Source organism: Lygodium microphyllum, chromosome 23 (genome assembly GCF_053477565.2).
Source record: "Lygodium microphyllum isolate KBCC chromosome 23, Lygodium_microphyllum_v1.1.10, whole genome shotgun sequence".
Classification (NCBI taxonomy): domain Eukaryota; kingdom Viridiplantae; phylum Streptophyta; class Polypodiopsida; order Schizaeales; family Lygodiaceae; genus Lygodium; species Lygodium microphyllum.
Window position 1 is genome coordinate 5,092,477 of NC_141157.1, and position 27,345 is coordinate 5,119,821.

Below are 27,345 nucleotides of genomic sequence, written 5' to 3' on the forward strand. Positions count from 1 at the left end.
TTTTAAATATTCTCTTGTATCTTAAGGTGTTTTTTGTCGAGTGTCTTATTTATTATAGAGGTTCGCTAATGTTCATGTAATTCTTTACGTGGAATGCAAGTATAGTATTTCGTGTTGTAGTCCCTATTTATTCATCATTTGTGTGCATGTGAAATGTTGCCATGATTCATTGCCACGTGCTAACCTAACTCAAGAGTTGGCCAATCATAGAAGAATGAATATCACGGGGATGCAAGGTGCACTCTAACATATACATGTCGTATTAGACACACTCTTATTGTTGAGTTGGCTGTTGTTTATCAACCTATCATTTCCTTTTCATTTAGCCCATTTGTTTTCCTAAGACATTATTAGCCTTCATGATCAAGAGATGCATTTTGAAGTTTCTCTCATTTCATTGTCTTCTAGCTCTAACACTCATTTTACATGGCCCCAAACTCAACGCATATGTCTCTTACTAAGAATTTGTTCTCAGAATTGTTTATGAGGCTTGAAACTGATATCCCCAAAGCCAACACACATGTCTCTTACTAAGAATTTGTTCTCAAAATTGTTTATAAGGCTTGCAATTGATCCTTCCTTACTTTATATTCCCATCGACAAAAAATTCAATTTCTCATAAATAAGAAATATTAAGAATAAATGGTTTTAGGAAAATGTGATCAACATAAGATAGTAGTTGACAAAAAATAGGAAGGATCAAAATAAAACTAAGGAGTGAATATCTTTATGTCCATCCTTAAGACCATTTTTGCAAAAAATCGAAAACTTTTAGTGTTTCTAATCAAAACAATGTTATAAAAAAAAAACTCAGGCTAAAGTCTCATGATAAATACTTTGATATGTGCAGTGTGTGCTTCCATTAAGAGATTTGGAATTAGATGAAGATTGTCAAATTTTTTAGGAGCTCCAAATAGTATTGCTGAGTGTTGTTTTGGCCAATTTTCATGCACTTTTAAAAATCTACTTGTTGTAGAAAATGAATTTTCTCTCAAAACTTGTTTTAAATATTTTACTATATTATCTTACAATGTTGGTGAAGACCCAACCAATTTGGGTATCATATACACATGCTATTTCAAAGATATTGAAATAGGACTTGAGCCCCTAAAGTGGCTTGCAACTACTTTTGTGGCAAATCACAAGACTAGTGTTAAAGTTCTCTCACACATAAATGCCATAACAAAACACAAAAGAGCACTCATTTCAACTTAACTTGTGAGTTGAACTAAACTTTATTTATACATATAGAGGATGTGTACTATGCGTGTGCATGTGCATGTGCTACGATAAATACATAGATTAAACTAAACTCCTTAATAGACAGAGCCACCATAAGATCGAGACTTTAGTATCCATAAATGTTGTACATGCCTTTATGTCATGGCCATCAATAAAAGGCTATAAATTTAATCATTCGCAATTGATAGGTTATATCACCCTACGTTGATGACGACACTTGAAGAACTGCAAGGTTGAGGTGATACACGTCCACAACCCTGTTCTATACGAGTTTAGTGGCCTCAATCAAAATGTCCTTTCCATCAACATTAACTTGTTGCTCCATATCCTGAGCTCTTATTTAAAGACCTTGCAAAAGCAAGGTGCAATAGTGTCAAGCAAGGAGATATACAAACCCCAAGTATTAGCAAAGATTGAAGAGAAGACGAATGTATGCAATATTAAGAATAAAGAATTCAAATGTACAAAGGAAAGACAACAAAAGCATACCTTCCCTTCCAAGGACGTTTGCTGATGTGCCTGATGAGCATGGTTGTGGCTACCAGTACTTCAGTACATGAGAGTAGATACTTAGAGAACGTGGCCTCGCTGCAAGTAAAAAAGGCTATAATATAATTTGAATTTTGCATCATGTACGTGGTTCAACTTTATCTTTGAGTTTGGGCGAGAGCTACAGAAAAGTACATCCATTGTAGCAAGCGCATGCATCGAAGTAGTTGTGAATGAAGGTATGTTATTGTACTTGGATGGTCTGAGATGCGATGATTATTAAAAAACTCGAGCAAAGCACAGGCCTTGCCATGTACTCATCCCAAATACAAGCGAGGGGGCTTCTTACTGTAGCGCTCGCCGGAAGGCTTCTTTCTTAAAGCCCGTCATGTGGCTCTTTTCGTTCCAGGATACGCACAAACTAATTATTTTTCGATTATTCGTCTTAGCGTTAGTTGAGGAAGTGTTAGCTTAGTCCTCAATTAGTTGAGTTTGTGTTAGTTCCCATTTAGTTCGTTAGTATGCCTCGATTAGACCGTTGGTTAACCACTCTAGTCTAATATTTGCTTACTAGAGTAGTCATTTTATTTTATACTATATTACTACATCTCACAACCTCTTTGTCGGAGTCGACTAACAGTAGGAGTATTTGTTGTAATTGACCATGGCCTAACACAAATAACAAGAGCACGTCGAAACATCACATCAAGTTATCAAAATCGAGGCAGGGTGAAGGTGAGTGAAAAATCGAAATCCCTATCACCATTCGATTGTGGATCCACACTCTAGCATGTCAATATGATAAATGGACCCGCTTGACATCTATTCTGAGTGGCATGCAAGACACTCGACTCAATGAGTGTCCAATGGCTCAAATGTCTGACCACTCAAGCATCCAATGGATTTTGGTGAGCTTGAGTTGGTAGTTTGATGAAACTTGTTGGTTATTGGAGGTTGGGGTGGCGATTGATTTGCATTAACTAGCAGCAATGTAGCTCATACTTGGACCCAAGGCACCAAGTGACTACTTTCTAGTTGGGTTGCAACAGGGTAGTGTTGCTAGCCAATGACCTAAACAATGTGAGTCAAGTGCCCCAATTGTCAAGGGCTTGGATTGAGGTGGAGGATATATGATGATACATATGTTAGGGTTGCAAGCAATACAGTGATAACAAAGAAGATGGACCAAATCTCTTCCTTCTCTCTTCTCCTACCCAATCATGATAACATGAGCACTTCCTTCCTTCTTCTCTTTCATGTAATTCCACCCTCTTCACTCAATGGTGCAAAGTAATTCCCCTTTGTCTACTCTTGATTTTGATTTGGATTCCTTCCTCCTCCAACTCAGCAACACTTACCATTTCCTCAAGGAGCTGATGCTCAAGTTTACCAATAGGTTGAACTACATGATTTGCATAGTATTATCGTGTGTGGTTCTCTTATCTCATCCCGCCCTCTCCTCCGACTCCAACCACTACATGTATTCATATTTAAGAGTTCTATAAGTAGTAGTGGTCAAGGGGAAGATGGCACTCAAGTGCAAGGTTGCACACTCAAGTGGGGGCATTTGACTCAAGTGGAGTTGGGTGCACTCAAGTGGAGCTCAAGTACACTTCAGTGATGTCTTTCAAATGTGGGAATTCTAAATAAAGGCTACTAGGTTTTCTTTAACACACAACAACATTTGCAAAACTAATTAAGTACAAGTAAACTAGAAAAGCATTCATTGATCATGCAGCTGTAATTTCTGCCAACAAAAGATTGTGGGTTGTAAATTTTTTTCATATTTTTTCCATTTTCTTCTTATCTATTTAACTTCTTATCCTAATCTACTCTAGCCTACACAATTAAACACAAACATTGGACCGATTCCTCTCTAATCCAATTTTCTCATCTAGCTATGGGAGTTTCAAAAACAATCTTCTATTAGCAAGGTGCAAAAACAAGAGATCAATTCCTCCCCTCTCCATCTCATTCTCAAATACATGAGCCTCCTATTTCACCACACGATGGGAATGCAAGGATCGTTAAGCAATTAATTGTGTCCCATGTCCTAGCAAAAGAAACAACAATGTTGGCACTTATGCTCAATATGGAACATTGGACAAAGTCTTATTTTTTAAGAGTTTCAATGGTTATCAACATGACCATCTCTCACATAGTTTGCTCGTATTCCAATATCCAAGCTATTTGCTTGCTTCTCACTGTTCTAAGCAAGCAAGAAAACAAATTATTAAAGATTTTGTAGTAGACTCACCTTCATACATTGTAGTATGCATACTTTTTTCAAGGTTCATTGGTGGCCTCCCAATTAAGCCCCCATCATTGATGGCCTTGCAATTCAAGAATCACCTTTCAATCCACTCCCACTACTCCATCGCAATTCATCCAATCCTTCAATGCTTCAACAAAAAGAAGAAATGTAGAGAAGAAGAAGTAGCAAGAGTGTTCCCAACCTCACACTCTAGCTCTCATCCCTCCAAGTCCCTCACGCACATTCTCATTCTACCTCACTTGCAATAAGGTGCACATGAAGATAACATGGAAGTAAGAAGAAGGGTTTCTCTCAAAGTTGTACACACAAGAATGAGCTCCTCTATTCTCTTTTTGGCCTTTATACATAGGGCTGGGTTTAGGATTCCCTCCCATAAGTGGAGCACCCTACCCACTTTTTAGGCTCTTGATTGGTCCTTTGTAACATATGCATAAACTTATGTTAATTGGACTACTTTACCTAAAGTGAATAGAAGATTCATGCCCACAATCTCCCATTGTTGCAGATTTTCCTAATAATTAACTCTAGGAAATTTTACAATTTGCACAGAATTAAGCCTAACTCTCAAATAATGTTACAAAAACAATAGTGCAAGTATAATAGTCACACACATTGCAAATGACTATGCATAAAATAATATAATGCAATACAAAAAGTAATTCTTTCCAAAATAATTTTGGCACTTTGTATTTATATGCTTCTAGTTAACTACATCCTTCTTTACACACACACACAAGCTCACTCTCACTCAAGCTTAAGCTATGGCAAAGAAGGGAGGAGAAAAAAATGAGGAGTACTTCCTCCACAAATTTACTAGAGACAAGAATGAGCTCTTTCCTTCATTTCCGGATTTTTATGCATGAGGTTCTCATCTAACCTGACCTAGCTCTAGGACTACGGCCTTCACGACATGCCCACGGCATTTTGTAATTTGGGTCCAACTCTCAAATTTTACATCATATCCATTCTCATGCTTCTAAAACTTAAAATATTTGCATTTTTGGAGTTCAAAATGACTCAAATTTTATTTAGCAAGTTGTCGAGTTATGCTTTAATTCTCCATTTTCTATTTTGAGTAGCTTTATCCATTTTGAATCTTAGCTTCATCTCCCTAATTGGTACTCTTTACATATCCTACAACTTCAATTTTTTATAGCCTTTTCTCTCATGTGTTGATGCAAGTAAGAATGGGTGATTGCTAGCATTTCATCCTCTCTAGCCTTTCCAAGTCACATAGGGAAACAAGCTTGCTACTAAGGAACATCTCACTTAAGTTGTCAATACAATAATCACTTCCCATCTTCATTAATAAGTGTGGAAGCCAAGATACACTCTACTACAACAATAGTTCCCCACCATAATTGAATCCAATGCTACTTGCATCGCATCAACTTCAACATATTCCTTAGTTAAATCTACTATTGTGGACTCCAAATCGTACATGTCTCTGATGATAACACCATCTACATGGGCTTTGTTGCTCACTGTTCACGACGAGGAGATCCCCACTTTAATTAAGTAACAATACAAAATCGATGGTTAATAATCAGAATTGCTTTCTACAATTCTCATTGTCTAGTTGTCAAACCGCCTTGGTGATTAATATCTTGTAGAAGACAAAAGACAAATTCTCCAAGGAAATCCATACATGCAAAGAAATTCATGACCTATCACATGGCTCATTCACAAAGAAGGTGGATGAAATGTAAGGGTTTATGGGGGTGTTTCTAAGATAGATATGTTGATAGCCTTGAGTGTCAAAGTGCAAAAATGAGTAGTAGGTATCCCACACATGGGGAAAATGTAAAATGTTGTTCATGTAGGACTCATTTTTTAAAAAATATTCAAAAGCATAGAATTTCTTAATTATAATATATTGTAAAAATAAAAATATTTAACAATTATCAATTTAAGATAGATTGTCCAACTCTAAATTAACTTAACAAAGTAGTAAACTTCAAAAGAAAATTTAGGAACCACACCCAATTGATTATGAATTCATCATCCAACTCTATACAAATATTAACTACTTGCCCTAATAATTTGGACATTGTGCCTCTACATTAGTTGAAATGGTGGTGTGCAAGTTATTTGGAAATAATTCCCACTCCTATTTTTTTATCTCATAGTCCGTCGAAGTACAGTGTTGAAGAAAGGCCGAAACACATCAAACCCGAGTGTTTAGTGCATGTGATTTGAGGTACAACTTTCACCATAGAGCCACTCCATTGCATGTGATTTGAGATACAACTTTTGCCAAAAAGCCACTGCATTCTAAATATTCTTCTAAACACATGTTTTGCTTGCCATTGAACTTCAAATGGTTAATTTATTTGCAACGGCCCAATAAACGAGTAGGGATAGAAACAAAAGGTGGACAAAAATGTTTGGGATGGTTTGAGGCACCACTTGCAAAACCAGTTGTGAAAGTATCTAAACATAAGTAGAAGTAGTTCAGTAAGTGTGCACTCTCACTTAATGCATTACAATCCTCCTCATCAACTTGATGTTGGGGACACTAGAACCTCTCGTTGCTAAACCCGATGGGGAGTTGTGGCACAAACCTACCATATTGAACTCTTCATCCACTAAATTTGGGACCACTGACTACTTAAGTTGCTCCAACATTTTCTCCATATATCACTCCATGTTGGTGGCCTCCCCTCAAAGGCAAGACATCATCAAACAAGAAGTTGTCATATTGCTTTGCAAAATGATGAGCTCAGTGTGAAGTGATACCACCTCCATGAGTGTCACCTTCACCACCACTCATGCTACCTCCACTTGCATCACAAGTTCCATGCACAAAGCATCCATAATAAAAAAAAGCAAACCCCTACCTCATGTGGAGAAGTGAAATTTTTGAAATTCTTTGATCCAATCATTGCTCACCCTCATCGAGTGTTGCCTTATAATACCAACTCTAAGACTCGCTGTCTTATTTGCACAACTCAACAAAAGGAAAAATTGCTCCTTAAATCTTTATTTTAACAAATAACAAAAATCTGTACAAGCATTGGCTTCAAGAGCCCAAGCATGAATCCATGCTCTTTAAGCCCATGTACATGGGTGATGCCCAAGTGCATTACATTTTTAATGAGCATAATGCAACACCAATAATAAGACGGTGTAGTAGAGAAGTTGATACCATGCCATGCTTTGGTGTACCTTGTAAACTAATTTGTCAAACAAGACTTCAATTCAAATTGTGTTAGATGGCCTTTAAATATGAATTATTTAAAACATCATTCTTTAAGTCTATCACAAACTAATTTCCCTCAACACGCTTGGCATCATTATGCCAAGTAAAAGTTCCATTACAAATCAAGAGGCCATGATTGCAATGCACCTGAGCACCATCCACATGCATGTGCTTAGACATCTAGCAAGGAATGGGAAAGGCAGAGGTGAATGACCTGAGCACCACCCACATGCATGTGCTCATACATCAAGCACGAAATGGCATAGGCGGAGGTGAATGGCATGGCCAAAGGAGTGGGCAAGAGAAGGATCATGCAAGAGGTGAGACGCGTGCAACCACCAACAAATTACGTGGGTAGAAAATAGTTACATATTTCAAAGGCTAGGGTCTACATTTTTCCAAAAAGACACCTAGCCTTTCAAATATTAATTATATGTGCCACTTTTAAAGTTGGACTAAAGTAGTGATCTCACAGGAAGACATTTTTTGGACAATTGGAAAGTATCAAGTTTTTTTCTTATCTGGTCTGCACATTTGTTAAGATTTGATGAAAAGCAACATGCAAGTCATGAACAACATCATGGAGGATCATGGATCAATAAACACATCTTCTTCTCCTTTTGTTCGTACCAAGTTGTGTTGCCTGCATGTTGGAAGAGGCATGAGATTGAGGTGAGCCACAATGGGCATGACTCTTTGAGACTAAAATGAAGAGTTATCCTAAATAGGATATTTAAGGCACTTTGCATATTCGAAGTGTTGTTTCATGCTTGGGCTCTCGAAGCTAATACTTATGCAAGCCCCTATTAAAATGTTCTAATTAAGATTTGAGGATCTCTTGGACCTTTCTTAGGTTCTCTCTTCTTCTATTTGAGTTATGCATTAGGACTATGAGTCTTATAGTTGGCATCAAAGCCCAACTCTCTTAATAATGAGTGAGAAGTGATCAATTTGAAAAATTCTAAAATTTTCCATCTTTGCAATAGGTTATAGGGATTTGTGGTTTCCAACAACAAAGGCTTTGTACGAAGACGCTTTGTATACAATCCTTGTGATGTAAGTGGAGGCAGCACAAGCATTGGTGGAGGCAACCTAATTAGAGGTAGTATCACTTCACCAAGAGCTCACAATTCTCCAAAATTAGATGACTCCTTTGCATTTGATGGTCTCCCACCTTTCAACAGAGGTTGTCAACATGTACATCATATGAAGCATAGATTGGAGCTGCTAGAGTGGTGGTTGGTCCTTGATTCAATAGACAAGATTTAGCATGGTAGGCTCAAGTTACACTCTCTACAAACTAGCAACAAGAGGTTTAGAAATTGTTTTGAGTATCCCCATTGCCAAGTTCACATGGAGGATCGAAACACGCCAAATAGGAGCTCTTGCCTACTTGTACTAATGTTTTCAATACCTTCAATCGTTCTCCATGGGGTGCTTGGGCCACCCTGAGCATTTTTATTTGCATGCATCTATCCCTAACCATTCAATGGGTCTTTTCACCTCTCTCAACAAGGAATAGGCAACAATGATAGCAAAGAAATTAATCATTCAATGGGTCTTTTCACCTCTCTCAACAAGAAATAGGCAACAATGGTAGCAAAGAAATTAATCATTCTAACATCCAATGGCAAGCAGGACAAGAAGCTTGTCTACACTTGGGTCATTCACACTTGCCCTTATTAAGGACGAGATTGTTTCCAAGTTCATGGATAGCTTGCATACCATCTCGGTTATGTGCAAGTGCAACATCCAAATTCTTGGGAGGAGGCCATGGAGTTGGCTACTATCCGTAAGAAGTGAGAGAAATGCAAAAACATGGAGTTCGCTACTATTCATGAGAACTGGGAGAAATGCAAGAACATGAGTCAATCTAACCAAATTCTTATCAATCTAACGAATCTACTATTACTAAAGCCAAAGAGAAGAGCAAGTCCACAAGTAGTGGAAAAATACTTCCAAGGAGACAATCGCTCAAAAGGAGCAAAAGAAGCTAAATAAAGAGAATAGATGTTTCACATTTCTATCACAACTTCTATCCTTAAGATAGCACCCTTGGGAGATGTGGACTCTTCTTCCTTGGGGCATTGTGATCTTGTGCTCGTGCAAACGAGGGTCATGAGCCATCCTGCATTTTTCTTGGTGGATGATGGAGCATCCTAGAATTCGATCCAAGACAAGTTTCTCATTAAATATCATCTCCCCATAGTTCTCAACTAGTGTGGCATAGCATGTGGTGCACGCCTTTTGGCCTAAGAGAAAGATGAAAGCTAAGAAATACCACTTAAGGGAGTAAGTGGACGATGTAGCTATCCTAATAGAACATTTTGAGGTCTAAGGTACTTTGAAGGTGACTCCCTCCTCAACATATACATGATTTTAGCACAATCGTGGCTCTATGACTAAAGGGGCTTGGCAGATCATCACGTACCCTCCATCCTACTTGGGTTAGGACTTGGTCAAGGGTGGCCAAGCCATGATGTCCCAAGAGCAATGCCTCCCTCGAATGCACCCTACCAAAAGGGCAAGAAGCTAAGAAGCTTCAAGCATGGATTGAGGGCGTATTGGAACAGGGGTTGATTCAAGAAGTTATGGCCCAATTGATGCTTCAATCTTGAGGACCTTTGGATTAGGAGCTAATTCGAGAAATTGTGGCCTATTTGGTGCTCCAATCTTGTTGATTTGAAAAAAGGATGGGACATCACATCTGCATCTGGATTATAGGGCACTCAATAAGCTTGCCATCAAAAACAAGTTTCCCTTCCCGTAGATAAATGAGTTGTTGGATCAACTAATAGACCCAACGATTTTCTCAAAGCTGGACTTGAATCCTAGTAATCATCAAATTCAAATTCCTCCAAAAAATATTCTAAAGATTTCACTTTGGATCCCACTTAGGCTATTTGAGTTTATGATGCTTCCTTTTGGGCCACCTAATGCACCTACATACTTTTCTAAACTCACCAATGGAGTATTGCAACCAAGAAGTGTGTTATTCTTTTCCTACGTGATATATTGGTCTATAGTAAGTCCCAAGAGGAGCATCATGATCACTTGCAAAGGGGCTTGTAGTTGTAGGAGAATTAGCTTTTTCTTAAACAAGAAAAAGTGTGAATTCTACATTGTGTCAATCTTTTATTTGAGGCATCATTTCTATAAACGTGTTTCCTGTCATTCTTGAGAATATTAAAGTGACAATGGAGTGGCTTTGTCCTAAATATGCATCAAAGATGCACATGCTATTGGGATTGACCATATTCTATTGCAAATTTATAGAGCAATATATGAGCATGAGGTTGGATGCCACAAGTCAAGAGCTCCATTGGATGTGGGTATGGGAGATGGATCAAGTTCATATGAACCTTTTATGGTGATTTGTGATGCCAACTAAGGTGTAGGCGTCGTGTTGCAACAAAGCAACCACCCACTATGTTATAAAGTCACAAACTCAAAACTAGTTGCCATTTTATGTCTTACAAAATGGAGATACTATTTAATCAAGCAACATTTTCATATTAAGTTTGATTAGCAAGCTTTACACTATCTTCTACTTTATGCTATCTTCTCACTTAGTCACAATTGGATATGACTCGTCAAAGGTTGGATTGGTGACACTTCTTGTCTCAATTCACCTTCAAGATTGAGTCTTAAAAGAAGAATGTAGTGAATGCATTGAGCTAGTGACTACATGTACCGATGGTGATTTACATTAATGGAGTTAGATTTCTTTACTCCATGAAGATCTATATGAGTATGATCAAAAGTTAAGTTCCAACCAACGCTTGCAACGGATGGATCAGATATGCTTTAAAGGCCATCAAAATAGCATTCATCAAAACTATTTTGAGCTATTGAAAATGTCTAGAAATTCTTATGCAAAAGCTCCAAGATCTTCCAGATTATAACCAACATCTTCTACGCCTCTTTACAATTGGGTCATGGAAACTTGCTTCCTGTAGATTACTTTAATCCCTTTCTTTTTAGCATTTGCAAATTGTATCTTCTGAGTTTGCATTAATTAGTTTAGAGAAGCAAATTGGTCATTGGGGGGAAACTTTATTCAACCAAACCCATCAGCAATGCAAAGCTTATATTATTGGTCAAGTTTTTGTTTAATGCAAAGACACATCAACAACTATCATGTTTTCCACCTATCCCATGAGCGACATATTCTTTCCAACTTTACTTCTCTCTTTCATACATGACACTTCCTTCCACTAGAAACAGCCTGCATCTTTTCACATGCATTGCCGGAACATCATATTTCCAAGATGCAGTGTTCTACAAACAGCTTCTTAGCATAGCCAAAACAGAATAGATAGGAGAGACTATGAAACACACATCTTTCAACAAGAGAAGCTGCAAACACTTCTAGATGATATCTTGCAAATTATTATAATGCTTTGTAAAATGTTGCATCCATCAGAAAGAGAACTTCAAGAGAAGCTAGCAGTTTATGTGTGATAACCAAAACATTTTCAATTGCACATGAAAACAAGAGTATTTGGTGCAAGGGTCAACGACCAGCTTAACAGTAAAAGCTTAAGAGGAGTATTGCCATAGGATTTTGAGCTATAATTACCTGGACGAAAGTACTTCCACTGACAATATGACCAAAAATTGGCAGGCTTTAAGAGAGCTGCAACTCTCACTGTCAACCTTCAGACATACACAAGGCATAAGTATGTGCTTCCTCTCGAGCTATAATGCACAAAAACTTAGAATTCTTGATTGTGATACATAACCAGAAAACATTGCATCAAACTTGATGCCCCAGAGCTTGAGACAAAGCAAGTTCTGAATTTAGACTGAGCTTAGCACCAGAAAACAGTGAATCATGGATACACACAACTGAAGTTTCAGTATGCATCTGTGAAAACCCTAGTTTACTCGTGACAGGACAACTTGGACGATATAATTTCAGCTTATCTTCTTAGATGAGCTCCACTTGCATGCTGCAAATCATACACTCCCCAAGCAGCCGCTGAACCTGAACCATATGGGATGCTTTTATCTGCAGCTAATGGAATCTGAAAAATGACAGGGTTAGATTTGAAAGAACGTCTCAACGATGTTCACCTAGATGAGAGAAAACAATACAGAACCTTCCTACCACCTACAAACCTGTGACAAGCCATAGGTATCTCCATACAACCCTGCAGAGGGATAAGCAGAACCTGTTGCACCATAAGTGCTGGAGTAGGACCCAACTACGTAGCAAAACCAGATGATATTCAGCTCAAGTTTAATTTCAAAAAAGGATATACTTGAGCAAAAGCAAAGAAAATGCAGATACCACGAGTTAATTTTTCAGCATTTGAAAGTTCAGCACGTAGCTTCTCCACCTCTCTAGCCATTGAGACAAGATTCTTCTCCATAGCTCCTCTGTGTTCCAGTAATTCAGAATTTGCCTTTTTCTCATACTCAAAGGCAGTCCTGTTCATATTGGCAGAGTAAAACCAACCATTAAACTTTTTTAGAGTGCCTCTGTGTGAAGTATGCTGATAGATGATCCCAAAAGCAATCCTAGCAGCAGTTAGCACTTGGGCTCATAATTGTGAGGTTGTGGGTTCAAGTCTTGCCAAGTGCATCACTTGATTGGACACCTATCTTCATATGGTGTCTTCGTGCAAGTCCAGGCTCTTGCCTACTCGAGCACTCAGTTGGTCCTCCTTGGTAGGGTCACCAAGGAGGTGGCCCTAGTGCAATCAAGCTCCATTGTTCACTTGTAATGCGGGCTTATCCTATCTGCACGTAGGAAAATGCCAGCATGGCTCTTACCCTCTCTCTTAACTAATATTTAAAGGGAAGGCACCCCGCCCTTGTGGGCGTTTGGGCTCGGGCACTCAGCTGGTCCTTGATAGGGAGTGCAATCAAGCTCCATTGTTCGCTTGTATTGCAGGCTTATCCTATCTGCATGTAGGAACATGCCAGCATGGCTCTTACCCACTCTCTTAGCTAAAATTTGACAGGGAGACCCCCCCCCCCGCATGCATTTGAGTTTCTGGGTCTTATCTCAAAAAAAAAAAGGTATGCTGATACATCATGAAGAATAGTTGGAATCAAAACAAATTTCAACTGCACCTGGCACGTTGCATGTCCTCTCGAAGATTGTCCATTTCTGCCTTCATGACAGAAGCCTCTTCTGCTTCTGCACGAGCTGCCTGCAGTTCTTTTGTGAGCTGTGTTATTTGGTTGCTAAGATCTTGCCTTACTGCAAGCAGTTTATGTGCCCCAGCTTTTGCATTCTCCAGCTCAGCTTTGAGAGGCTCTGTTGCACGTACACCTGCTTCCAGCTTTGCTACTTGTTCTACTAGAGCTCTTACTTGCTGCTCTTTCTCTGCTTGCAACAGAGTAAATGCTTGTTGCACTCGCTGTAACTCCTGTTGTGTAGCTGCAAGCTCTTGTCTAAGAGCCACATGAGTGGATGCCAACCTCTGATTCTCATTCAGAAGGGCCTGAATTTCAGCATGTTGAGTTGCTAGTTTTTGCTCCAATATGACTGGTGAAGGCACAACTCCAGGCAATGGTACCCTTCCTCCAATAACATGAGGAGGCAAACGGGCCATTGAATCACAGCAAAAGCCCTATCTGTGTAATGCACAAAGACAGTTCAAAGTAACAATGTGTGTGACATGCTGGATCTAAGCAACTGATAAATGTTTAAATGAAATGGACAGCAATGTTAGGTAAAAATGTTGTAACACAAACAGCATCAACACTAACCTCTAATAGAGTTAAAACTCTTTTGCATGCATACACATTTCCTACTTTGCAGGTTTTAATCCATCACACGTCACCACTTTGGTTACCATGGTCAATTTTTGCAAATGCTAAGCAGAATATGCTTCAGCTCAAACCTTATGCAAGCTTGCAATATTTGTTCACATACAAAAGTTAAATGTAGTATACTAGTAGAAACTTGTTCTGCCCATAACATCCAAATATTCACTTTGAACAGAATCACTTGTCAATATATATCATGTTGCATAGCACAGGGCTTGCCAAGAAAAATTAGAAAAATTATGCTGAATGTGCATTCATAGAGCGCCTTCACAAAGAACAAAATGAAAGGTAGAAGGGAACGTATTTTCAGCAAAAACAAACATCAACCAGAAAGTTCCAAGAGTGTTACACATCAAACAAATTTCAAGACCCTTCAAATGCCTAGTAAGCCACAATATGATTTATCAGTCAATTTGTAACTGCACTTTAGCAGTCATCTTCCAAATTGTATCGTGCTTGTATTTACAGTTTTTTTCACTACAACACTTCATATAATAGACCCTATGAAAATATGCTAGGGTTTGCAGAGAAAATGTCACCAGGACATGAAATTTTATTGCTTTGCTTAGTAGTTGATTAAAAGTGGTAATGTGCAAATGTGTAAATGTGACTTGCACATGGGCAATGCAAGGTAAATATTTTTACAATGTCCAAGATATCAGTTGGTGCCAAAGGCAAAAGTTGTAACAAGTTACGTATGACAAGTACTAGGTGGTACCCAATGTTAGATTTTGTCCTAGACCAATTTATTGGCCACTAATGTCAATTTGGCGACATTAGAGACTAGGCATTAATTAATTAGCTAATGACATTCTAGGGGTCAATAACTGCTCAAGGGTGCTTGGGAGTCAATTTGACCCAACCAATTTAATTATTGGCTAGTGGATTTATTTTTTTCGGTGCTAAAATGAGTTTAGAAGACTGCCACTTCACAAAACTTGCCCATGCAAGTGGGAGAAATGAGTAGCAGCTTTTCCACCGTTCTTGCGATGAAACTCTGAAATTTCTCTCTATAGCATTCTCTCTCATCCTATAGCCACTTGCTCAACTGCTGAAATTGTATTCAGTTGAGCATTTACAGCAAGTATGTCATCTTACAGTGAGATGGAATCAAGCAGTGATGATGCATCTCATTCTGAAAATGCACATAATGAAGGAAAGAATGCAATGCCTAATCTCGGAACAAGCTTACAGCATGAACCAACTATCTATTTTTGCATTAAAGACCTTCTAAATCAGTTCATCCTCCAAGAAGGGACCACCATTCTTCCAAAAGTGCCACATCAGCAATTCGGATCTATATTTGTCCCAATCCCAAAAAATGACTTTTTAAAATTTTTTACAAGAAATAAGTTTCTTTTTTTCGAAAGGCACCCAATCATATTGCAAGTTGAAATACTCATTTTCTATACACTTTTTTGCTTGAAGGCCCTTAAAATCCATTCATATTTTTGAACACCCACACATGTGATATTACATACCTACTTTATGCTCCACTACTCCTAATTGCCACATCAATAGGACAGACTAATCCTAATCCTAAAAAGTGACTTTTCCCTCCCTCATCAAAACATGGTCTTCTCCATCTCTAAAAGAGGGGCAGCCTACCCAAAAGATCATCTCTGTGTATGGCTGATGTGAGCATGACCTCATACAAATCCTTGGTACCCGCATAAACCTCATCAACACAATCACACCTAAGAATGGAAGCCAACCATCACCAATTCCAAGGGATCACCTGGATCCTACCCATGAAGAAAAATATAATGCCACGTTCATAAAATGCAGAGAAAGGTCAAAGCACTTTTAGTTATCTACATGTGCATCCACAATGTCCTGTTCATCACAATTTTGAAGATTATTGTGATTGTGTTGAACATGTTCTTGGAGTAAAGAGTTAACAAACTCTAGAAGATGGTCCCAATCCAATTCTGGGGAATCATCAGAATCATTGGCAACCTGTGCATATGAACGCAACGGACATTCCAAAGGTGCCGAGCTATCAACAATCTTCATGGGAGCATCCTCACTATGCTTACTACGTTTCACTGCACATTGTGCATCAAAGCTTGGAGTCAATTCCTCAACCATCTCCTCCGTGCACAATACCATCTCATCCCCGCCCTCTGAATCAGGCCCCAAAGCATCAACTACCTGGTCTATAAATGCCGTATTGAGATCGAACATGCTGAGTCTGTGACAAATCCACTCTTGTCCAAACTGCAAATGTGAACAGCAACCTCTCTCTCTCTCTCTCTCTCTCTCTCTCTCTCTCTCTCTCTCTCAATAACTTTGTTGTAGCTCTATAGGTCTACAAGTCCCCACAAGCTCTAGACAAAGGTTCGCTTTCCCTATTTTGAATGTGTAATACCAATTTATGCTAGGCACTTGTAGACCTAACTCTCAGCTGACTGCGACAGGTTTGTCTGGGCACAATTACCAATCAGCCCAGAGGTGGGATATTGCTTCTATATCCACACCGCTTACTCACCCAGTCTCTTGCTCTGTGTGTCTGCAAAAAGGGCAAACAATAGTCAGGATAAGGTAGACAGCAGTCGAGATAGGAACTATGTATAATGCACATGCTGTCACAAGTCAGATGCACAAAAGCTGCCCTCCGTTGTGCGAGGCAAGGTGAGGGAACCTACCTCTCTCTCTCTCTCTTTCTCTCTCTCTCTCTCTCTCTCTCTCTCTCTCTCTCTCTCTCTCTCTCTCTCTCTCTCGCTCGCTCGCTAAAATTTTACATGCAGGACCTCAGGTTTGCAAACTGCACAGGTCTACATGGTACATCGCTAGTTTAAAGATCACACAAGAATTTAGATGGCAGTCCTCAGCTTTGAAGATCGTGTTGGTTCCACAAGGCATGTTTATGCAAGTCGCCTCACTCGCTTCAAGCCATGGCTGCTCTCTCTCTCTCTCTCTCTCTCTCTCTCTCTCTCTCTCTCTCTCTCTCTCTCTCCTTAGCCTATAAATACCTTTTTCCCACTTGCATAGGCATGTTTTGCCAAGTGGAAGCTTTCTAAAACAATTTTCAATATTATTAATATTAATTTTCAAAATGTCAATTCTAAAATTTAATTAACTAATTATTTATGGCTAGGAAAAATAATCTAAATGGCCAAAAATTAAATTGGCTAGGCTAATTTATCACCCAAGTGATGTGGAGCACTCATTAGCTTGGAACTAGCATTAATTAATAACATCCTCTAGTGTCATCATCAACACTTAGGGCTAATTAAATGGTTTAGGCCAAATTCTGACACCAAGTACCACCTAGTACCTATCCAATATAACTCGTTACAACTTTTGCCTTTCACACTAACTAATATCTCAAGGTCCCACATAACCTATACCTCACATGTATGAATCACATTTGCACATTTGTGACGTCAGGAGCGTAGCTCGGCTTGTAGTAGCTCACGGCTGTCAACATGGGTATATGCGTTCGATTTCCAACTCCCGTGAAAATTGGGTTGTCCTCTTTAACCAAATGCTAAGCAAAGCATCAAAATTTCAAATCCTCATGACAAACCTTAACTAGTACATTTAAAGTGGACATTATGACAGCTTAGAATAAGCTTGACGCAACGCAATGTAATAATTTGAAATAGCATAATAAAGAGTTTTGAGATAGCTTATTGTAGACTACCAACGACTTCTTATCGTCTAGTTCCTCTTCATGAGCAAGTGAAAAAATGTGTGGGTTGCCTAAAGGAATCGCAGATTTTACATCAAATCCAACGTATTTAGCATCTCTCAACTCACAGAAACAACTAGTACAGTTGATCTATTGCTCCATTGAAAAGATCTGGGTTTCCAAGGCATGGATGGAAAACCAAATAAGAAGTTTTCAAGGGTTGGGAAGAGGAGCGAATCTAAAAATCAGGCTGAAAAGAGTTCAAAATAGCAAGGGCAATTGCATAACAGAGGGAATTAAGGGCTGCAAATGAATGCTTTGTTTGTGAATAGGATGGTCATATGGCTAAGGACTGTCCCAATAGACAACAAGTTGGGAAATTAGAAAATTAAGAGGATCCCAACAAGGGAAAGAAGCCCAAAACATCCATTGGTTTGGTGCCAGATGTTGTTCAACCCAATGACAATGCTACTAAGTTATGAAAAGCAAGCGGTAAAATCAAAGATCGATATGCATTAATCTTCTTTGATAATGGGACACGAGCCAACTTTATCTCCACAAACATGGTGGCCTGCAAAGGCATTAGAGGGGATGAGATTGGAACCATGGGAGAAGATCGTATGGCATGTAAGGGCCATTGACATTCTGCTAAGAGGTAGACTTGGAAGTCACCAAACCAGCTAAGTCTGTAGATCATATGGGACCTAAACGATGCTATTCAAGAAAGGCATCCAAGCAACTTCCAAATATCACCTCCCTTGGCATAGCTAGGGGTGCGTACATAACAAGAGCATTTATATTTAAATCAAAAACAGAAGCAATACCTACTAATAATGGAGTCATAAAGCTGCCTAGTTGATTTCCCAAGCAAAGAGAAAAAGAAACAATGCTGATCCGACCTCCACATATTCTTGCATTCTCCATAGCTATGAGAGAGAGAGAGAGAGAGAGGAAGGAAGAATTGCAGCAAATTGATCCCAACAACCAAGAATGAGAGTGCAGACTACCAAGAAGTGCGAACAAGAGCTAAAAATGAAAGCATATGCCTTGCTAAACACATTAATCTCCTACAAATGCCACAAGTTACACTAATGGCAAGGTAACTGATTGTTGAAAGCACAACGGATTCACTTGGCATTTAGAGGCTATTCGTTGGGGAAAACCTTCAATGTAAGTTATAACTTAATTCTCAGGCCCCCAAGTAACCCAACACACTGTTGTTACTCTATGCACTCACAATGTACAATTGTCCATACGTGTTTCCAAGTAACCAAGCTCATTGTTGTTACTCGTACAATTGCAACGTACAATTGTCCATACATGTTTTCCAGTAACTAACTACACTATTCTTATTCATGTATTGACAATGTACATATGTTCATGAATGTTTTCAAGAAGAAGGTATTGCATGCACTACCAAATGCATAATTGGTATACATGTTTTAAACCAGCCAAGTACTACTATTACTCCATGTATTGCCAATGTAAAGTTGTCCAAGACGATAGTCATTGCACTAGCATACAACCAATCACAAATGTACAAATCCACAGCTGTCAAAGTTGTACTTACTAAACATGTACATAAGCAAGCACAATTATAGAAACACTAGTGTTTGCCACACCAATCATAGAAGTCTAAAAGACTACTATCTACAAAAGGTAAAAGGATGCAACAAACCCAAAAGCTTCATCCAAGCAATGGAAATTCGTTACAAAAGCATGGATCTATTGTCTCAAAACTACTTTCTAAATAGCACTAGTACCTCAATGCCCTACAACTGTAAAGCACAACTTTGGATACCAAAGACAACAATGCATTTTTAAGAATCCACCCCATTCAACTGTCAAACTTAGCATAGTATATGCCTTAGCTCTAAGAGATCCAAACACACCAAGTAGTCACAATGTGAGATTCACCCACATCCATGTCAATCATATAATGATCCTCAAAGCTAGGATTAATAGATAGCGTACTAAAACAACCAACTAGCATAAACAATAGCCCTCAACAAGTCCATGACCAAAGCTTGCAATATCATGGACATAACGCTTGTAGCAAGCCATAATAAACTGACCAACACGAATCCATGTCGTAATGCCATAACTCTATCTTTTGGCCATCCCAAAGTCATATTATATGCAAGCATGCATTTTTTACCAACACAAATGGAAGCAAAACCCTCGCGTACATTCCAAAAAGCTTAGCAATGGTTCACAAGCAAAGAAACCTCATACGACAAAAATGCCACATCCCTATAGCTTACATAAGTACTAGTACAAGCTTCATTCAAGAAATGGAAAAATCCTCATGTACATTCCAACAAGCTTAGCAATGGTTCACAAGCAAAGAGACCTCATATGACAAAAGTGCCACATCCCTATAACTTACATTAGTACCAGTACAAGCTTCATCCAAGCAATGGAAATTCCTTACAAAAGCATGGATTTATTGTCTCAAATATGCTTTCTCAGTAGCACTAGTACCTCAATGCCTTACAACTGTAAAACATAACTTCTATTATACCAAAGACGACAATGCATTTTTAAGAATCCACACCATTCAACTGTCAAATTTGAAGGGGAGAGAGTGCGCAATGAAGTGCAAGATCAAGGCATGCTGAAGAGCAAAGCTAAGAGAGAGAGAAAGTGAACGCAGAGATAGGTGTACCGTTTGTGATGGTATACAAAGAATAAAAGAATGTATTTATATGTACAATAAGGGTGTGTTTACACCCATAAGACTATTTACACGGAGACAAAGGGACTTTACACCCAACAACCTCCCACTTAAAGGCCTGAAGTAATACCTTTAAGTTAACCAACTCCCACTAAACGAATGCAATGCTCATGCTGAGCCTTTGCAAGACACTTAGTGAGAACATCTGCAGGGTTATCTTGGGTTTTGACCTTAGTTAGTGTGACAAGACCATCATCCAAGACCAGTCAAATAAAGTGATACCGAACATCTATGTGTTTGGTACATGCATGGAGCACAGCATTCTTAGCCAGACATACTGCACTCTCGCTATCACAACCAAGCACTGGAGTACGTGAAGAAAGACCAAAATCCTTGACCAGACGGCCAAGCCAAATAGCTTCCTTAGAAGCTTCAGTGGCTGAAACATATTCAGCTTCTGTAGTACTCAATGCCACAATTTTCTGCAATGTTGAACACCAAGAAATAGCCCCACCAACCAAAGTAAAAACATACCCACTGGTAGATTTCCTAGTGTCAAGATCTCATGCCATGTCCGAATCACAAAATCCCTGCAACTCTAGTGTACCCTTTCCATAGCATATACACTTTTCTTGTGTATCTTTCAAGTATTGGAAGATACATTTCACTGCTTCCCAATGTGGCATCAACTACCTCCTTTTTTGTGATGTGCATATCACCTACTACTGCCATAATGTCTGCATCATTACGTGAGGCTACAACAAGTATCTCTTCAGTGTTAGAAAACTCTTCAAAGTTCACACTAGATGCAACATTTACCTTTGCAACTTCTTTTGAGAAAGAGTTATCATCATCTTTCTTATCATCCTTCTTTTTCTGCCCTGTTGTTTCTTTCTTTCTTGCTATTTCTTGAAGTACCGGCAATCGAGCTTTTTATGCCCTTTACGCCCACACTGATAGTATGTGACATCCTCATGTTTTCTCTTGCTTTTGCTTTTGCTTTTCCCTTTACTGGCTGCATTACCCCTCTTTTCAAACATGCCTCTCATATGGTAAGCTGAGCCACTGCTTTCATCAATAGACTTTCTTCTCATTTCTGCATTAAGGATTGAACCTCTTACACCATCAAAAGTCAAAGCAGGATTGTTACTAAGTGACACAACCAAAGATTCCCGGCTGTCAAGCAAAGTCATCAGTAAGAAAATAGCTTTTAATTTATTATCGAAAGCTGTCAAACCAAAGTCCTGCATTGACTCAAAAACCCCTGTGAAAGCACTCAAATGCTCAGATGCTAGCTTAGACTCATCCAACTCCATGTTCACAAGTTTATGCATAAGATGCACTTGATTCACACGAGTTGTATTTTCGTAAGTATCCTTAAGCTTTTTCCATATAGCATAACTTGTATCAAGACGCTTGATGTCTGTAAGTACATCATTAGACACTACCATCTTAATGTATGCAATGGCCTTCTTATTAAGTCTAGCCCGATCCACATCTATCATAGCTGCAGGCTTAGTCTCCAAGAGAGCATCTTCACAATCCTTGAGAAACAAAATGCCTTGCATCCTATCCTTCCACAAGTCAAAGCTAGTGCCATCAAACCTGTTGATTTCAAAGAGGGATTTAGTGTCATTGCTACTAGAAGCATTTGTAGCCATTTTTCAACAATAAACCAGAAATTCAATGCTGCAATTTATGACAACAAAAAATGAGCTGAATATTCAGCTGATTTCAGCCCAATTTTTCAGCAAATAATAGCAAGATTCAGTCCAAGTACATGTACAGCAGTAGAACGAATGACTTTCAACAGTATGATTGCAATTTCAGCATACATTAAGAACATACATCACTGCCAGATAACTCCCACTTCAGCAATATCACCAAAAATACATCTGCACCAATCCCAGATCTGCAAATGATCACTAAGACTACTGCAACATGAATAATTAGCAATAAATCAACTCAATGGGAGCTGTCCAACATGTGTACTGCATACGTATGTGCTCGTATCATCTTTTGATACCCAAAACACTAAGAAATCTCTGCAATTTCTCCAAAATAGCACAAGCGGGGGTTAAAAAATGCTCAAATTACTCTGCTTATAACCACAAGATTGCTTCAGCAATATTCCTAAAGTGCATTTCACGCATTAACTTTGCCAAAATCCACAGATTTCAACAAAAGCCCCAAAATTTCACTAACCGATCTGCCCCGATTGCATTAACACATGTTCCCGAACGCATAAAATGGGCAAATTTAGTAAAATTTCATGAAATTTTGCAAAAGCCCCAAATTTCTCGGGCTCAATTGAGCACCAATGTCGGCCAATCTAACTCAGTTGAACAAAATTTCACCAATACAGCAAAAGCCACAAATTTTATGGGTCCAAAGTTGAGAAATTTCACTCAAATGAGTAAAATTTCAGTAAGTTTGGCGAAATCCCCAATTCAAACACGCACAACGTCTCCAATTTCTGATGCAGATGCCTCAATTTTGCATGAGTAGCACTCAATCTGAAATACCCCAGATTTCTGGGCATAAATATGCACAAATCTGAATTTTGTGCTTATGCACGCAAACCCCGTCAGGCCAAGGGGAAATTCAAGGAGAATTTTGAAGAGAAAAAAAATAAATTTATGGTCCTTTGAAAAGTGACATGGCAAGGTCCATTGACCTGCGAGTCACATCCTGTCCTTTGGCCCGTCAGTCACGCACGCTGCAGGTTGCGCCCGTCAGTAGTCACAAGTTGCGCGCGTACGTCTGTAGTCACAGGTTACACCTGTCAGTTACACAGGTTGCACAGGTTGGCCCGTCAGTCACGTGTCGCCTGCTGCCATCCAGTCGCCTGTTGACTGTCGCAAAGTTGTCGACCAGCAGTCTCGCCCAATCACGTCCAATCCTTCGCCTGCGCTGGTTGTCAGCTACACACTCAACCTGGAGCACCTCAGTGCCCATCAGCTGCTCACTCGACCTGGACTTCGTCACGTGCAGTTCCTGTGCGCTAGTTAGTTATACCTGGCACCCGCCAGTCAACACTCCCATCGACTGTCTGCCCCACGTCTGCCTTTGACCTCGGGAAGTGTGCACTCTGTGCTCTAATACCAATTTGAAGGGGAGAGTGTGCACAATGGAGTGCAAGATCAAGGCGTGCTGAAGAGCAAAGCTAAGAGTTAGAGAGAGTGAATGCAGAGATAGGTGTACCGTTTGTGATGGTACACAAAGAAAAAAAGAATGTATTTATATGTTAGGGTACAAGGTACAATAAGGGTGTGTTCACACCCGTAAGACTATTTACACAAAAACGAAGGGACTTTACACCCAACAAAATTTAGCATAGCATATGCCTTACCTAAGAGATCGAAAAAAACCAAGTTGTCACAACGAGAGATTCACCCACTTCCATGTCAATTGTACAATCATTCTCAAAGCTAGGATTAATAGACGGTGTACTAAAGCAACCAACTGGCATATAAAATAGCCCTCAACAAGTTCATGACTAAATCTTGCAGCATCATGGATATAAAGGTTGTGGCAAGCCATAATTACCTAACCAATAGGAATCCATATCCTAATGCCATAGCTCTATCTTGTGGCCATCTCAAAGTCATATAATATACAAGCATGCATTTGCCAACAACACAAATGGAAGCACAATCTTCATGTACATTCCAAAAAGCTTAGCCATGGTTCACAAGCAAAGCAACCTCATATGAAACCCAATATCCACATATCACACTATGATGCATTCACAAACACTATGCTCCACTAGATGCCTTAATCACCCATAACGACTACTTCACAAGACTTCTGCTCGTATCCATGGTTGCTTCAGAAGACTTATAACCATATCCATCCTAAGGATCATTGGTGCTTCACAAAATGCCAATGGCTATCCAAAGAGATTCATTCACACCGAAGAAACATCCTAAGCATGAGAAAGCATTCAAAGAAGACAAATATGCATTCAATACCCTACACTGCATATCAAACAAAATATTGGCATTTAATACAAATGACCTGGAGCAACATGTGTATCCATTGCTGCCATAAACATGTTCTTATTAGCACCATTTTTCAATTGTCCAAAAGTTACAATAGTCGATACTCATATAAGCATCCATACCTAGCTGTACAAAAACATAATGATTAGTACATCGATTTATTTTCTTGTTAGCAATATACATATCTTGGGTGCCGGAGTGTTTATCTTGCATGTTGAAACCCCTAAGTAGAGCTCATTTTGATTCCAACCCTGACACATGAAATATAGCTGAATGACATTCACAAACACATTAAATGCTGATCAGCCTATTATTTTGATGTATCTCCTTTTCTATATGCTTCCTCCTCTCATAAATTCATCAAATACTTAGCACACTACTTCCTTTGGAGGAAGACAAATGAACACCATCATGATTTGCTAAAGGGTTGTGTCTAACTGGAAGAGCATGCCAATGATTGAAGAGGCTCAATTGGACAAGTTCTACTTCAAGTAGAGAGGGTAGACAAGAGAAAAGAAGGTAATAATAGATAGGAAGAAGATGCATTGAAAATGGCCTCATTATGGTTGGGATAATGCTTCCAAGCATGGCGATGAAGACAGGTGAAACATCCCCCCACGATCCAACCTGCACATGAGACATGACACAAGCCAAACTCAACATAAAAGAGATTGGATATTAGACTCGTCTCCCACCCATAGAGCCAAACGGGCTCACCCCCGAGCTTGGAAGCTAGCAACGCTCCAAGTCATAACCACATCCCAAGGGTTGGTGTCCCATATAACCATCCCAACATACAAATGTGTCTACCAAAAAGCCAAGAGTGTCCAAGAGTGGTGATCACACAATGAATGTGCACAATAGGGCCTTAAGTCCTATTTATAGGACTCAGCTGCCCTAACCCCAAAGTGCTCTTAATGCCTTCGTACTAAGTCACTTCATAACCACTATGACCAATGCTACTAGCATCCATCCGGATATCGAGGGATATAACAACACAGTTGTTGAAACCAAACTTCCTCTTCACATAGGGTGGTAAAACTTGATCAAGCACATAATTACAACAATTAATAACTGACCATAAACTGAAATGGACACATTGTCTTAACAACCTTGGATAATAGATACCCGGTTGGCTTCAAAACTGGCACCGCTTGTTGCGGTATTTCTTTATCTTATATTGCAAATGGAAGGAATACAACTGAGATCCTTTGATCTCCTCCGCTAATCCAAGTACCTCTTATTGCTATCCAAATTAACAAGCAAGCCTCCATACCAATTTGCCCCTTAGTTTATTTGGAAACTACCTTCACCTTGCTCCTTGAGAGACAAATTTAACCCCAAATTTAACATTGGTTGGCTGGCCCCTTAAAGCTCCTTGAAATTCCTCGATTTCGGCTGTCACAATTTGAAACCAATCTGCCTTCTTGGAAAGGGTGGTAATTGCATGATTAAGTACTTCATTACAACAATCGGCAAATGAACATAACTTAAAATGCTCAAATTACCTTAATAATCTTGGACCTCGGACACCCTGTTGGCCCAAAAACTTGCGCCCCTTTCAGTATTTCTTTAACTTGATTGCTAATGAAATGAGTACAAGCAAGATTTACAATCTCCTTTGTCGTTCCAAAAGCCTCTTTGCTGTAGCAACAATCAGCAATCAGTTTGAGCCAATTGCCCCTTGATTTTCCATCTAGGCCTTGTGCGAATGGAACCTCCAACTGGCCAAATGTTGCCCCAAATTACAATGAATGGGCTGACATTTGGATTCCCTGACACTTACACAAATTTCAGGTGTTGAATTCAATATACAATGCTTTCACCAATTGGCACAAGTCTTTAGATGGCTATCAAACCCTAATTTCTGTAGAAATTTAGGATTTACAGCTCTGTTGTCCACCAAATTTGACTAAGATATGCTCAAAATGGATGAGAAATGCTGAGATCTCCTGTGAATGGCTTGGAGAAGGTGAGATAGAGCCAAGATGAGAGAATTCTGATTTTCTTTGCAAGAAAACCCTCAATTCTACCTGCTCCATGCTCCAAACACCTCCAAAATGCTGTCACTTGATGAGCAATGCTATTACTAACCCCTAGAAGGCGACTTCTTGCTGTCCCCTACTTGTTGAAGACCCCAAATGGTTGTCTTCTACAGCAAATTATTATTCACCGATCAGAAAATGGGCCAGCAGCTAGCTCTCTCTCTCTCTCTCTCTCTCTCTCTCTCTCTCTCTCTCTCCAACTCTAAACTAATTGAATGGCTACGACCCAACCAACCCCAAAAACGTTTTCTCAATTTGAATGGGCATTTTCGCCAAGAGGCAACGTTCTAAACCCATTTATTAGCATTATCTAATCATTTAATTAATTTTCAAATTTAAATAATCTTGAAAATTAATTTCAGCCTTTCTAACCTTGCCCAAAATTAAATGTGCCCATCCATAATTAAATTGGCTGGGCCATTTGTAACTTAGAGTGGTCCCCAACCTCTGTTGGCCCTTAGACTAGCATTAATTAATTAATGCTAGTCCCTAGTGTCACCACCAATACTCATTGGCCAAATAACTATCCTAGGGTCAAAACTAACACTAACTGACCCCCAAAGCCTAGTTGTCATAACTTATCACAACTTTTATCTTTATCACCCACTGCATTCTCAAAGTCCCTGGCCTATTACCATAAAATAATTGTCGTGTGTATCACATATGCTAAATAACCTTGTGCATTTGATCAATAACTTAATCAAATGTTATCAGCAAGATTAAAAAATCTCAAAATTTCACAATCCCATGACAGACCTTCCCCTTGAAATCCATGGAATCGTCCTCAATTACATTGCATTGTGCCAAAAAAAAACCACTAGAATGTCCATAAGGCATCACAATCATAACATTGCGCATTGTTGTCTAACCATGCTACATACTGCAAACCTGTTGAAAATTTCAAGCCAGCATATACATAACATAAAACTGAAAATCAATCCAGAACTGTTGGCTAGAAACTCATTGGATGCATCTATAACTCATGTTT

The 27,345-nt window shown here is 39.1% G+C and overlaps 1 protein-coding gene across 3 annotated transcripts in view; it reads right to left on the reverse strand.

Moving 5' to 3' along the window:
- Positions 1-11,661: 11,661 nt before the first annotated feature.
- The window catches only part of LOC148015829 (protein FLX-like 2), a 48,613-nt gene continuing 32,929 nt past the window's right edge, over positions 11,662-27,345 (reverse strand). For 2 of the 3 annotated variants that reach the window (XM_087663713.1, XM_087663712.1), the window contains exons 2-5: positions 13,293-13,799; positions 12,505-12,644; positions 12,333-12,418; positions 11,662-12,238 (exon numbers count right to left, since the gene is read on the reverse strand). In XM_087663713.1, coding sequence (XP_087519839.1) covers positions 12,134-12,238; positions 12,333-12,418; positions 12,505-12,644; positions 13,293-13,777 — 816 coding nt within the window. In that variant the 5' untranslated portion in view covers positions 13,778-13,799 and the 3' untranslated portion in view covers positions 11,662-12,133. The remainder of the gene's footprint in view (positions 12,239-12,332; positions 12,419-12,504; positions 12,645-13,292; positions 13,800-27,345) is intronic. The other variant, XM_087663714.1, reaches the window with a different exon arrangement.